Source organism: Hylobates moloch, unplaced genomic scaffold, assembly GCF_009828535.3.
Source record: "Hylobates moloch isolate HMO894 unplaced genomic scaffold, HMol_V3 SCAFFOLD_1, whole genome shotgun sequence".
NCBI lineage: Eukaryota > Metazoa > Chordata > Mammalia > Primates > Hylobatidae > Hylobates > Hylobates moloch.
In genome coordinates, this window is record NW_026652276.1 from 150,186,479 (window position 1) to 150,201,321 (window position 14,843).

The 14,843-nt window shown below is 37.7% G+C and overlaps 1 protein-coding gene across 2 annotated transcripts in view; it reads right to left on the reverse strand.

Moving 5' to 3' along the window:
- HDAC9 (histone deacetylase 9) overlaps nt 1–14,843 on the reverse strand; it is a 945,763-nt gene that overhangs the window by 44,925 nt on the left and 885,995 nt on the right. For both annotated transcript variants that reach the window (XM_032759782.2, XM_032759765.2), the window contains one exon: nt 13,974–14,058. In XM_032759782.2, coding sequence (XP_032615673.1) covers nt 13,974–14,058 — 85 coding nt within the window. The remainder of the gene's footprint in view (nt 1–13,973; nt 14,059–14,843) is intronic.

A 14,843-nucleotide genomic window follows, 5' to 3' on the forward strand; every position in this document is an offset into this window, starting at 1 on the left:
TTTGAACTGTCTTGCTGAAGTTTCTTTCTTTCTTTCTTTCTTTCTTTTTTTTTTGAGGCAGAGTTTTGCTCTTGTTGCCCAGGCTGGAGTGCAATGGCAATCTCGGCTCACTGCATCCTCCGGCTCCTGGGTTCAAGCGGTTCTCTTGCCTCGGCCTCCCGAGTAGCTGGGATTACAGTCATGTGCCACCATGCCTGGCTAATTTTGTATTTTTAGTAGAGATGGGGTTTCTCCAAGTCGGTCAGGCTGGTCTCAAACTCCCAACCCCAGGTGATCCGCCCACCTCAGCCTTCTAAGGTGCTGGGATTATAGGCATGAGCCACCGTGCCGGCCTGAAGTTTCTTTTTTGTTTTTTTGACTGTCCTCATCAGTCACATATCTAAAACAGTGTATTTTATTGACCCTAACTATGTTTAAGTAAAGAATTTTAAAATTTTGACAATGGCTTAGATTTTCATTGGTAGAATATCAAGCTTTTTTAGGTTTTTAAGAGATTGTTATTAAATGTTAACTTTATAATTAAATCTTATTATTTATAAAAATGGTGTGCTGCATAAGTAATGCTAAGTACATTCCTGCTCTATAAGATGTTATGTTCCACCAAAATTTAAATTTGTATATCAATGCAAAACCAAATGATTTTATTATCAGTGTTACACTTTTACCAAAATTTATAACAAATAGCTTTCACAATAACGCCCTGCTTTTTTTTGGGGGCAACTTTATTTACAAAAGCTTTACTTTGATTCCATAAATTGAATGAAAAATATAGAAGAATTATTAGAATTTAGTGATTTTTCTGTTTGAAGCAATTAAGGACATTGTATCATTAGCAAGAAATTATGCTAATGGAATCAAGAAAGAAGAATTATTACCTCACTCCTGAACTTTTCAAAGTAATACCAGAAACTGAAAATTGATTTACAAAATTTTAAATCAGTCATTTTATCTAAATAAAGAGTAATGCTTCATAGAGTGTTACATAAATGCACCCCCTGCAACTGCACTTCTTAAATTGTTCCTTTTGGTTTTAGTTTTTATTTTTGTTTTGTTTTGGTCAATAATAACTAAATTTTAAAGTAGAAACTGCTGCTTCTTTAACAGCATTGTGTCTTCAGTGTTCGTCTGTGATTTTACTCTGTCCCCTTGACGAATAATGAATATTGACAAACATTTTGTTCAAGTTACACATTCATTATCAGCTCACTTGGGAAATAGAAGTAGAGCACTCATTTTTAAAATTCACATTCACACTTGTTTGTGAGCTCATTTCAGACAATAATGTTGATAGCGAAATTAAAATATGTAACAAAACATAAAACAAATAAATACATAGTGAAGTTGCAATGTATAATAATTGACAAAATCTCTGTGGCAAAAGTATCGAGAGTGTAAATGCTGTATGGAAGGCTGGTCCTTTCTATTTCCTGAACATATTTTATTCACACCTAACTGCTGATTTCTCAAATTTTCCCCTAACTTTATCTTCTTTTTGGTTTGTTTTTTAGAGTCGGAGTCTCGCTCTGTCGCCCAGGCTGGAGCACAGTGGTGCAATCTCCGCTCACTGTAACATCTGCCTCCCGGGTTCAAGCAATTCTCCTGCCTCAGCCTCATGAGTAGCTGGGATTACAGGTGCACACCACCATGCCCAGCTAATTTGTATTTTTTAGTAGAGATAGGGTTTCATCATATTGGCAGGCTGGTCTCGAACTCCTGACCTCATGATCTGCCTGCCACGGCCTCACAAACTACTAGGATTACAGGCGTGAGCCACCGGCTCCCGGCCCCTAACTCTATCTTCTAACAGCTTGGTAGCTTCATGCATGTCACAAGCTACAGCACTGACTACAGCACCCATGACTGGTGTGCCAAGTGGCAGCAATGTTGAGTATTTCTTCCTTTACCTCCCAGATCAGAAATTTAGATGTCATTTACAACTGGTATCCATGAGGACCCTGCATGCTTTTTCTTAAAAGGGAAGTGCTAGTTAAATCAGAAAAGGACCTGGAAAACAGAGATTGGTTATCAGTTGTATTTCATATAGATTTAACCACGTGTTCAAAGTAAAAATTATATTTACTTTCCATGCATTTCTCATACAATCAAACAAAACAATGATAGAAGCTAAAGCAAAGTACAGGTGTAACCCATACATCCTTACTCCTTAATAAAACTATAGATAATAATATTTCATTCAGAATTAAAAATCTGAAACAAACGATATCTGGATGAGATGTTGAGACAACAGACATAAACCGAGACTGACTGTGGCAGACAAGAAAGAACTGTCATTGTAGCAGCCACTGTCAGGGCCTCATCCACATGTCCTGCCCCCTACTAACTCAGTGCACACAACCTCATTTCCATTCACCAGAACCAGCATGTCTTTTCAGGACAGCTTTCAGTGCCCCTGGAGCGTTTTTGCTCTATGACTGGCCAGGAATGTCAGGGTAATATTGTCCCCCAGGAGCAGTATTCAGGCAATAACTGTTTGGAGTTGGAGCATAAATTTCTCTGCTCCCTCGCAGCTCACATGAAATAACTCTGAGCTACGTGTTTTACATCAGCTCTCAGAATTTCCCCAGAGGAATTAAGCTCTAGATACCTACAAGGATAGTTGAACAAATGACACTTCATTTCTTTTCTTGTCACACTTCACTATTCCTCTTCCTTTTCTCCCTATGCCTGCACCTGCAAATAAATGACTTGTACATGACTCCTTGTGTATCAGGATCTGTTTCTGGTAGAAGCCAAACCAAGACAGTCTCCCAACATGTAACAGATGTGAGGAAAACCTGGTAGAAATTGTTCCTTTCATACATCTCAAGCGTCCTCTCTGTCAATGTTTTGATATATTCAAGCCCTGAGACACATATTACTAAAATGCATTGAATGTTGCATTAGAAACCAATCTTTTTTTGAAAATTAACTTTTATGGAGTAATAAACTATCCCATGTCCTGGAAATAATAGTGCCAACATGAATAGTGAATTATCTCCCTATACATAGACAAACATAGATATTCCAGTTTTCCTAGCAAGCATGAAGCCAGATTAAGGGGTATTAGATGAAATGAATACTCACCTTCTGGGAAAGAGTCAGTCTCTTGGATATGGAGCTGTGAGTGCATTAATTGGAAGCTATTTATGAATAAACTGCAAAGCTAATTTGTTAACTCACCAAAGAAGTATAGCTTTTATGAGGGCTATACTATTACGGTCAGGATGACCAGTCCATTTTATCTCAATTTCCCTACATGGGAAACCAAACTGCATTCAAAGGATTGTTTCTGTCACTCAGTGATATGGTTAGGCTTTGTGCCCCCACCCAAATCTCACCTTGAATTGTAATCCTCATAATCCCCACGTGTTGAAGGAGAGACCTGGTGGGAGGTGATTGGATCATGGGGATGGTGTCCCCCATGCTGTTCTCATGATAGTCAGTGAGTTCTCAGGAGATCTGATGGTTTTATGTGTCCGACAGTTCCTCCTTCACATATTTGCTCTCTCTCACCTGCCACCATGTAAGATATGTCTCTTTCCCTTCCATCATGATTATAAGTTTCCTGAGGCCTTCCCAGACCCATGGAACTCTGAGTCAATTAAATCTCTTTTCTTTATAAATTGCCCAGTGTTGGGCAGTTGTTTAAAGCAGTGTGAGAATGGAGTAATATACTCTTACTTTTCGCTTTTATTACCTACCAAGCATTCTGATATTGGAAATACAGGATGTGGGTACTTTCATAGATCTTACAGATTGCCATTAATCAAATGATCATGCTCTACGTGTACATGTCTCACACTGAAATAAGCTACTGAAATAAAGGTACTGCATTCTATGAAATTAAAAAAAATCTGATCTTAACTGATAATCAGAAGGTTTATATCTGATCAAGGGACAATTAAGCTGAGATATGGAGTATGTATAGGAGTTAAGTAGTCAAAGAGAGGAATAGCAGGAAAAAATATATGAAGGTCTTGAGGAAGGTAGAAAAATAGCACACTAAAAGAACTGAAAGAAGGTAAGTTGGGTCCAGAGTAGAAAGCAGTAGAATGGTAATGGGCCTATTTAGGTTTGGTAATTATAAGTTTCTAAGAGGTCAAACTGCTATACATCATGACAATCTCTTGAAGACCTGCATTGGGGAAATCTCTGGAAGACCAGCATCAGGGAAATTTGTTTGTCCAGGGTATATCCAGGGTTGAGATTTTCTTAGATCAGTAAAGTTGAAGGGCAAGATTGTTGGTAAGGTAGATTGAAAGGTAGAAGGGCACATGAATGTTATAATTTTAATGCTGAATGGAAAAAGAAGTGAAGACAGGAAAGTGCAATGAATGAGGAGAAATGAGGAATTAAAAACTAGACAATAAAACAGTGCCTTAGGTGTGCAAGTCAACAATTCCATGACATGGGTATAATAATAGCCTGATGTATCCATCCCATCAGAGATATGCTTGCTAGTATTGCTTTAGGATTCACCTTTTTTAGGTCTGCTAAGACAGTAACAGATGGTTTCCTTTCTCATTCTTTATCCATAGAAGTTTATGTCTTTAGGAAAAAAGAAAACTCTATTATTGTTTTAGTGGGTTTCCATGAAGAAGTGAAAATAAATGAATATTTTTAATCTATTTTCAGTATTTGAAAGTAATCCTCCTTCTCCATTTTAACTCCACAAATAAAGCTTATTATTCTGATATATCTCATTTCTGCTGACTTTCCCTAGTGCCTTGTGTTACTGTGCATTGGATTTTATTCATTTATTTAAATATGTATGTATTTATGTCTTTGAGTTCATATTTTGTTGGGCTTGATCTCTGCATATATTGAGGGTCTAAATTAGAAATACATTCCTCCAGGAAGGAATTTTACTGGCTTCCTCCAGAACCCAGGAGTGGACAAAGATCAAAACTCTTTAGTATCTATCAAATTCATATCCCTTTGATGCAGATCTTGAGCTTCTTGTGCATTATAGCACTGATGCCATTATTTGCTTCAGAGATATTCCCCTTTTTTGTGTTACTTACTGCTCCTTATTAAATTTCAGCTTATGTTTTTTCCCCTCTCCTATTTGCTGACATTCTAGCAAGTCAATGTGTTACAGTAGATTGTTTTAATGTATGCAAACTCTATTACATTTTAGGAGAGGCCTGTTAATAATGTCTATCCTGTTATACTTGGGAAGAGGAAATCTGGTAGAACACTGGTCTCATTTTTGACATGGACTAAGAACAGGAAGGTCATATAGATGCTTTAATTGAAAGAAAGTGGGCTTTGACATCACAGTAAGACCAGGATTAAAATCTTAGTTTTACTGCTTACCAGTAGAAAGAACTTAAACAAGCTACCTAAACTTAGTAAGTCTCAAGTTATTCATGAACAAAATGAGGAAAGAACTGTGCATTACAGAATTATGTGAGGACTAGAGATAATACATATAAACACTTAGGAAACGATCTTCTCTTAAACCTGACTTTCTTCTAGTATGTCCTATTCTCAGTGAATGGTATCATGGTATCGTGTGTGTGTGAGATTGATCTGGGTGCTAACAAACACCTGAGTATGTGATCACAAAGTATTCCTACTGTTTCGTAATCCACAAAGAGTTTTCAGTCCTAGAAGCATGCATAGTTTTATTTTATTTTCTTGGTTTAATTAGTTTTCCCTTGGTAGATATGTGAGTGAAAAAAAAAATTGCAGATGCAGTTGGAATAAAAAATACCCCCCAAAATTGTGTCTTATAGCAGATGGCAGATTTTTCTTCTTTTTTATTCTGGTACATTCTAGTATTAGGGTGCCACCAACACAACAACCAGACTTTCAACATTTGAAGAGAATGGTTAGTTAGAAGTTCAAAATCAACTTTCACAAAGCCATGTGTACAAGTCTGACCTAGCTGTGATACAAGCGAGGGTTGGCAGGGTTAATAGCGGGAAAATGCCTAACACTGCTTTTCTTCAATGAAGGTCTGCCTGGCCCAGGACTTTAACGTCAAGGCCTCTGTCTAAAGCCAAAGAATATATGACAAATAGCAGCTCACACCTGACAACAGTCAGGGCTTTAAACTCAACAGGGCAGGGATTTGAAATTCTGCCAATCCTTGCATTTTTTTCTGATTAGATGTATTTTACAAGTTTATAAGGGGCTCAAAAGTGGACGCACAGCTCCGTGGCTCCTTGTAATTTGGCACTGAGCTTCCAGAACTGACTGTGGCTAAATCTCAATTAGCCAGAACTTCCCAAATTCCTAATTTTAACTTAACTTAAATTTTGTCTAAATATGTCACTTTGGGAAGAAATGGGAAAAACTACACAAAAATTGCAAAAGGAATGAAGTTGTTTGTGACATAGTGTAACTTAGAGGCTAAGAGGGAAGACTGGATCTAGACTGCTTGGTTTATGATCTTGCTTTTGCCCACTCAGCTGTGTAACCTTGGGGAATACAATGAACCTTGATGTGCCTCAGTTTACTTCGCTAGAAAATGGGAATGAAAATAGTAACTACTTTACAGGGTTGTAGAGAAGATTAAACAAATTAATTTTTAATAGTACCTCACACACTGTAAGTACTCAATATTTTACATTATTTTATTATGTAAGATGTTATGCTAACATCTTACAGGGTTTGTATTGTGTAAATAATTTCATGCAATGCTCCTCTGTAACTTCAATACAGTGAAAATGTATATTCCGGAGGATACTGCCTTCTCTCTAAATCGTCAAGACTTTCGATTAGCAAAGTGTCTTTTTCTTAAGTCTGATATTTTCATTTCCTTTCAAACCTTTTCTTTCTTTGCAATTTTCTATCCTGGGAGCTGATCACCACCATCTTCTTAGTTTTCCAAGCCAGAAAACCTAGAATTTGTTAATCCTCTCCCTGTCAGTTAATTACCATATTATACCAATTCTACATCTGAATTAAACTGCTCACATCTGACAATAAGCCCTGCTAATCTGCTGTCTTTAGAGCAAGCACAGTGATCTTTCGATTTGCAGGCTTTATCATGCTTCTTCTCTGCTTGAAATAAAACCTCAAATGGCTATGAGCTAAAAGCTCCTTTCTAACATTGGGAATATCTTCTTGTCCTTCTTCCCTGGATCTCAATAGGATGGAAATGGAAGAGAGAAGAGAAGAGACATATGAAAAAAAGGCAGAAAATCAAAATGAAATAGATGGGGACAAAAAGAAAGAAGAAAAACTGAGTTTGAGTTAGAATTTTGGTGTGGAGTCAAGAAGCTAGTAAAGTCTGTGAGATAATTTATGCAGCACACATTGCAATCTGGAGAAACAACGCTTTTAGTTGTGTATGTAGCCCCATGAGGTCAAAACTTTGGATAACTTCCCCCACAACAAGAGATGTATACAAATTCCTTTCAGCTTAGAAACAATTTGGGTTTTCTCCTGGATTATCTGATGTAAATGCCCCTTCTCCTTGGAGTGGGGTAGGTAGAGGATATTATAATGATGGGAGAGGATGGTATTTCAGATAAAAGAAGACAATGGTTGTTATCTTTATGGTAACATTACATAAAATATGGTCTTATTTTACTTTTATAGCCTTTTCCTTCAATTCATAACCAGTTCTCTTAATCGCCAAGAAAACTAGGTACCACATATTTTGATTATCCATTCTAATACATCGACAGTGTTTATTTAGTATTTTATTTTACCAGTGAGTTATCTCCCATTGGAAATATAGTAAAAAGTAAAATCAACAAAATTAGCATTCCTTTGTTCTTTTCTAGTATCAGTTGTTACTTCTAAGACTAGTTCCCAGAACTACAGATATAATAATAATATTAGTAATAATAATAGGATGACAAGGAAGAATAAGAGTAAAGACTAACAATAACATAGGGGAAGAGGAGGAGAAGGAAGATGTCATTCACTCAAAAACACATATACAAAACATAAATCAAGCACAGTTCTGACAAGAAGTACGTGTCAAATATACTTGCTTCTCATCTCCCAGGGAAAATCTGATTTCATTCTTATTACTCTAGAATGTGTGAGAGTGTGCTCTGTGCATTGCTGATATGGAACCATGCAGATAACTGATTATGCTTTAGTCAATTACATAGTTACTTGTAACATTCTCCTGCAACAAAGGAAATCATGTCCATTTTCAAATTGTCCTCAAAAGTTGGATAAATTCTGAGGACTATAAATTCACTTCTCTTTGCCCTAAATAATACTCTCTGTGTGTGTGTTTAAAACAATAGAGGATTAGTTATACTCACAAATTTTATATACAAGAAACATGGAAATTTCTCCTCTATTTATGTAAAACACATTTGACAAGAACATACGGTGAAATTGCAGGTACTGTCCATTCCTCATTCTTGCCTGTGCTACCATTTTGCCTTGGTTGGCATAATAAGAAATTCTAAAAAGACCTCAATTCACTAAATAAGGGATAATCCCTAGAGTGAGGAAAACTGAAAGTGGGGCTACAGGAGGAAAAATCCTACTGTTCTTTTAGGATTCTTCTGCCTATTTGCCACTTTGTTGTCACAGTAGCACCAACTTAGAAAAGCAATTCTAGTGATGTGCCATGTCATTCCTGGTGAAATTCCTCAAACAAGTGGCTTGCTCATTGTCACATGGTTGCTGGGTGGAGGAGAGGATTACAATGGAATTCATATCATTTTAAAATCTCCTACACTGGTGTTTTTCAACTTATCAGAGGCAAACCACTGCAGGGTTGCAGCAAAATTGTGAAAGAATCCTCAAATCCTTGTGCATGTATATGTTTCCTTGATCCACAAAACAAAAGATGCTATGATTATCATTATTATCATTCAAGAAGTCTACAAAATTGGTTGACACTTAAAAGGAATACTCTTCTCACTAAGAAATTTAAATAAATAAAAGGAAACTATGGCTCTATACTTGTCATTCTCATATTTTGGGGTTTCACAGATTAATATCAATATCATTATTTGTTTTTAGAACTTAAAGTGATAGTCTTTCAAACTAAATAAATTTACTTTTATAGAAAACTCACTTCATGGTTCCTCCCCTCCCAAATCTGTGAAAAAGTTATAATGGGCCAGCACTAGTATAAAGAGTGGTGTTTGAGAACCCTGGCGCCCACCATGCCATGCAGAAAAGTGAAAGAATTCAATGGCACATGGGTGCCGCAAATCACTAGGGTGGGTTTCAGGAGAGGAAACATCCATATGAGAGTTCTTTATTTCACTCTGGGCTAACTCGTTACTGGCATCACTTGTTGATTATCACAGCCAGTTAGCCAAGTGCTAGATCCAGCTCTGGGAATTGTCACCCCAAGCTTACCCATGGAAATGGCAACTCACAAAAATAATCCATGTTCTTCCTAACTTAGAAATGACTCATCCTTGTGGGTCGTGAAGAAAAGAGAAGAAACGGACTCTCATGTATTTTGCTTGGTCTTCTTAATCCCTCATTCTGCATGAGTGTGCCAAGGAGTGTAAATATGTGAGGTTAGTTACAAAAATCAATCCAGGCTTAGAAGAAAAATGTGGCAAACACTGACAGACTAGCTGATTCATTCATTCAGTACACATTTGCAGAGCACCTAATACATGCCAGAGACTGTGCTAAAGATACGGCAATTAAAAATAAACAGGAACACAGCAGAAATAATATCTGCCATCAAAAGATACTGTGCTAAGTTGCCACGTATTGCAGAATTCCCTTTTGTAGGTCTAAATAATATTCTATTTTATGTCTATACAACATTTTCTTTACCCACTCATCCACTGATGGACACTTAGGTTGCTCCCATCTCTTGGCTATGGTGGATAGTGCCGCAATGTACACGGGAGTGCTAACATCTATTTGAGATTCTAATTTAAATTCTTTCTGATAAGTCTTCAGAAAGTGAGATGGCTGAATCATATGGTAGTTCTATTTTTAATTTCTTAAGGAATAACATGAAACTTTTTTTCCATTTTGTCATCTCAAAGATAGTTGACCCTTGTATGCCATCTATCATGTTAAGATGGAACCAGACCCTCTCCTGTCAGGAAGGGTCTTCACCTGTCAGGAGAAATCATTGTCCTTCTGCAGCCTTGTAAGGCCTTTTCTCTTCAGCTAGATGAGCAACATAAACAAGGACAGGACAACATAAATGATCCTGTTGGAAAATATTCACATACATATGGCCAGGCAAGGAGCCAATGCACCTCCAGCACCTGCATACCCTCAGCTGGGGGGCTCAGTTCTCAAAAAGAAATTCACAGGAGACCTGTCAGCACCTTGCCATGTGCCTTGGGATAAGGCTATCTAGAAACTTGCCTGAATGTTTCCCACATGCTACAGGCCTGCTTCTCAACAGTAACATAGTTTTCTGATACTGTGGTTCCAAACTGCAGCACAAAAGAACCCTTCAGAATCTGGGCTAGGAGGTGGGCTGAAATCTGAACACCCCCCAAAGTTGAAAGGAGGCACTTGTGTGACACTCAGAGACGTATGTGAAAAGGAAGTGCTCCTGTTGAACAAAGACTACCTTCAGGGGCAGCTTCATAATGGGTAACCTGTGCACTTGCGAAGCACCCCACTCTCAGAAAGACCCCATGCTTGGTTCAGTGCTTTGCTGTTACCCTCTAGAAATTATTAATTTTTTAACAAGGAAGAGTTCACACAGTTTCATTTTGAACCGGGTCTCACAAATTAAGTAACCTGTCCCTACCACTTTCTCTGCCAAAGGGGAAATGAGGAACACAGTTAGGGTCCTGGAGTCCCAAAGGAGCAGGTGAAATGGAAGCACGGGTTATAAAACAGTGAGAAGCAAGAGTGCAATTTCATATCTTGTAAGGAAATCAAGCACTGTTTACTAATCAGGGAGCCCATAATTTTAATTTCCCAAGCCATTATGAAGTTTGAGACTCTGAAATACCCACTTGATTTTATTGCTCTGTGGACATTACAGGGCTCTTTTCTCTTCCTTTAGTATAGAGGAGTGGCCCCAAAGACACATAGTTATAACCACATAAAAATGCACCACACAGCGGTCAAAGCCACGGTGCTGAACCACTTTGTCTCTACCAGTTCTCACTCCACTTCTCAAATGGTGAGAGATTGCTTTCCGATCTTGTGTTTTCTTTCCCTTTACAACCTCAACCCACTATTCAGAGCCCTCTCAACTGACATTTAAGCTGTCCTTGTGGTGATGCTGCTATCATTCCTTCTTGGTAAATGTTTTCTGACATCACCATCACCTTGACTTTCATCAGCACTGGCTACAGAATTTATAGGGCCTGGTACAAAATGAAAATATGGGATGCTTCTTTAAAACACAGTAAGAATTTTAGGCAGCAACAGCAAGAGCCTTACACTAAGGATGGGGCCCTTCTATGTGTGGGACCTGTGTGACCATGTAGGCTGAATACCCATAAAGCTAGTCCTGATTTTCACTGGCCTGAATTGAGTCATGTACCCATTTCTTAACCAATCACTGTTAAGTGGGTTGACTGACTTAGACTAAAAACAGCTCCCCTGGAGTTGGAGCTAAGTTGAACTTCCCCTGAGTTGCACGGTAGCTGGTGGCAAAGATTCATAAATAAAACCAGACTCCTTCTGAGTAGATGTGAAGAGTGCATTGTTTCTGGGTATACCAAAATCAGTGTCCACTACACCATATATCCTTGACTCAGAAGGAGGAGCTCTGGTTGCTTATGGCCTTTGTTGTTTATGGTCTTGAAGAGTTATTCAAGTCCTACCTACTCAAATCTGCCTACTTTTAATGGCCAGGCTCCCATGCACCTCACACCTGCTGTCGACCCTTCCTGGAGGGACATCCAGAGACAAAAAGATATGATTCCCGTCCTCCTGATGATTATCCTCTAATTTGGGAACCAGAGCTAACAGACATTTAAATATTTGATATTTTTAAGAGAAACACTGAAAATAAATATATCACTGAAACAACACATATTGGTCTCGAGAAATTATGGCATTATTGGATCATCAGTAATGCTCCAAGCTGGGTGGGGTACTCATTAAGAGTTTAGAAGGAAATGGATTTCACAGACAAGTGATCAGTGTTGGGTGGTGTAAAATGCAGGTTGGGGCAGAAGAGTGGAATTGACAATCCTTAGTGGCAGGATACTCCTACAGCAAGCTTTGATAGTAGATTGAGTCCTTTTCAAGAGTCAAACAGGTTTGCTTGGCTAGAGCAGACTGCAGAGGTCACTTGAAAATATCAGTGGTGAAAGGAAAAAACTGTGCAGTGGAAAATCATTACTAGGAAATTAGATCCAATATAAAAGGCAACAGTAGAGTTTCTAAAGATGTACAGAAATTATGACTTTTTATACCTATGTGGAAATAAGAGTCCTTCACTTCTGTTGTTCCTTTCAAAGCATTTTCACTCTTTCTTCAGTTATCCAACATGCTGTTCAGCCCTGATGAACAAAGCTCAGGCTACATCACTGTGAAGCAACCTTCCTTACTATCCAGTCGCTCTCACCCCCAGTTGAAAGGGACTGAAGAAACAGACCACCCCTTCTCCATGACCTCAGTGTACTCTGTGAATACTGTATTGCAATTATTTACTTGGTTGTCTCTCACTCATTGGACTGTTAGCTCCTTGATGCAGAAACTATGTCTTATTCCTCTTCATAACCTCTGTGCCTTGGTAATTGATCAACGTATAATAACTCAAAAATGCCTATTGAAGTGATATGCTCAGAATATACATAGGAACAATCAATTTTAACACTCTGTGTATATAATGGCTAAACAATGCTCAGAAAAAGATAATAATATGTATAAAGACTGAGATATTTTCATTCTATTAATGACCTGAAAGCATACATTGGATTGCATGTGGATGAAGAGGAGAATGCTGTCAAAGATCACTTCAAGATTCCTTGCTTTGAAGTCTAGGATGACATGTAATAGACTCTCTTTATCTAGCCTCAGGGGAAACAAGACAAAGACAGGACAATGACAAGATTTTCTTCTCAAGCTTATGAAATCATCTCCAGCCTTCCCTGCTTTGTCTCTGTCAGTTCCTGTACTTTAGGCTTATATCAGAGACTTGAAAGTGCACCCCAGCATTTGAAGGTTTATTTTTCTATTCCCTAAAAGTCTTCGAAATTCATAGTTTATTTCAGTTATGACATGTAGTCAATAAATGTTTATTGGGTACATATGGCCCTCAGTCACAGCATGAGTGAGATGAAGTGGAGAATTATTTTTAGTTCCTGTATGGCCTGATGTGTAAATATTCACAGTAGCAAATAAATGGGTAATTTAACTCCAGTCAACCTATATCTCCAAATTGCTACTGAATAAGCAAAGGCAATGACCCAAAGAGATAGCTGGCAAGTGGCTTCTTAAGTGGCACTTAATAAACGCTTCTACAGGACAGTAGCAAACCTAAGGGTTTTCCTAATTCTCCTGGACACCTAATAGTGCCCTTTGGTTTTTCTCTTCTTGCTAATCTTCATGTTTGTGCTTGATTTCAGCATGTGTGTGCACCCATGCGTGCTTAAGTGTATGTATGTGTGTGAAGGGAATTGGATAATAAAAAAAAGTCTATGACTTAACCCTGCTTTGTTAAGTTGGATTTTCCCATACAGAGGCTTTCTCATTAATTTTTTTTCCTCTCTTGACACATGTAAATCAGCAAATGATTGCTGAATTCCAACATCATTAGGAGATAACTACCCTTCATTAAGATTGGATTACAAAATCACAATTTCTGCATTTATTTCATGGTTCTGGGTAAATGCTTAGTGATCATAATGGTAAAAACTCCAAATACCTGAAATACATGAGAAAAACAAGATTCTAAATCTAGAGTCTCTAAGTTTTGTCATCAGTGTAAGATAAGATTGCTGCATTAAGAGCAACACAGTAAGATATATACTTAAGAACACGTGCAAATTATGATAACTCTAAATGTTTCTTTGTACTATAATTCTCAATATAATTTTAGTTAGTTTTACCTGCTTAGAATTTTTAAGAAAACTTTAAAGACATACTTTGAATTTCGATGATCTTCTGTAAAGAAATAACAGCATTCATATTCGGGCTTTGGTGGAGAATATCTTCTGCAAGTGGCTCCAGCTGCAAGAATAGTAGATAATAGTATGAGCAGAATATTATGACTTCATAGTAAGTCTCACAGAAGCAAAGCAAACTGAAACAACCTAATGCTCAGGAAAAGCTTGCTCCGAGAACTAGTTAACATTTTGCTGATATTAATTCTAAAAGTGTAGCCAGTTTTATTCTCTGTTTTGCATCTGTGTAATTGAATTCCAAGGGGCTTTTCCATTGGTCACAAGACTAATCTATGAAGTCCCTGAAGCAGGTGCATGTCTGTGCATTATTCATTAAAAATCTGAGTTATTTGTGTAATTTTTGTAGGTTCCTGACAAACCAAATTCCATCATGTCTGTATATGCAGCTGGGCCCTGCAAACAAAACCTCAGGGAAGTTGCAATAGACAGAAAGTGGGCAGTCTATTATCCATACTTTCACAGTGTTTTTACATCTAATCACCTTATACATTTGAACAGTTCACGACAGAAAGCCATGAGACACAGCTGCTTTTATTCATAGGCCACTGAATAAAGTAGTAGAGAAAGGGTTCAAATAATCAAATGTAAAATAACTGTACAGTTTCATTTAACTTCTACTTTATTCATAACTACGCAGATGTCTGCGTGTAAGCACAGGCTAAATTCCTACCTTGCAAATCTATCATAATCTTCTGGAATTACACTAATTTTTCATGGAGAAGCTCAGCAAACATTGCTTTGCAAGAAATGAAGAGAAGCTTTAAATAATTTATAGAGTCTATTTGTCAGACCTAAGTCTGATAACGCATCCCTCAGAATGTTGTGGTGATT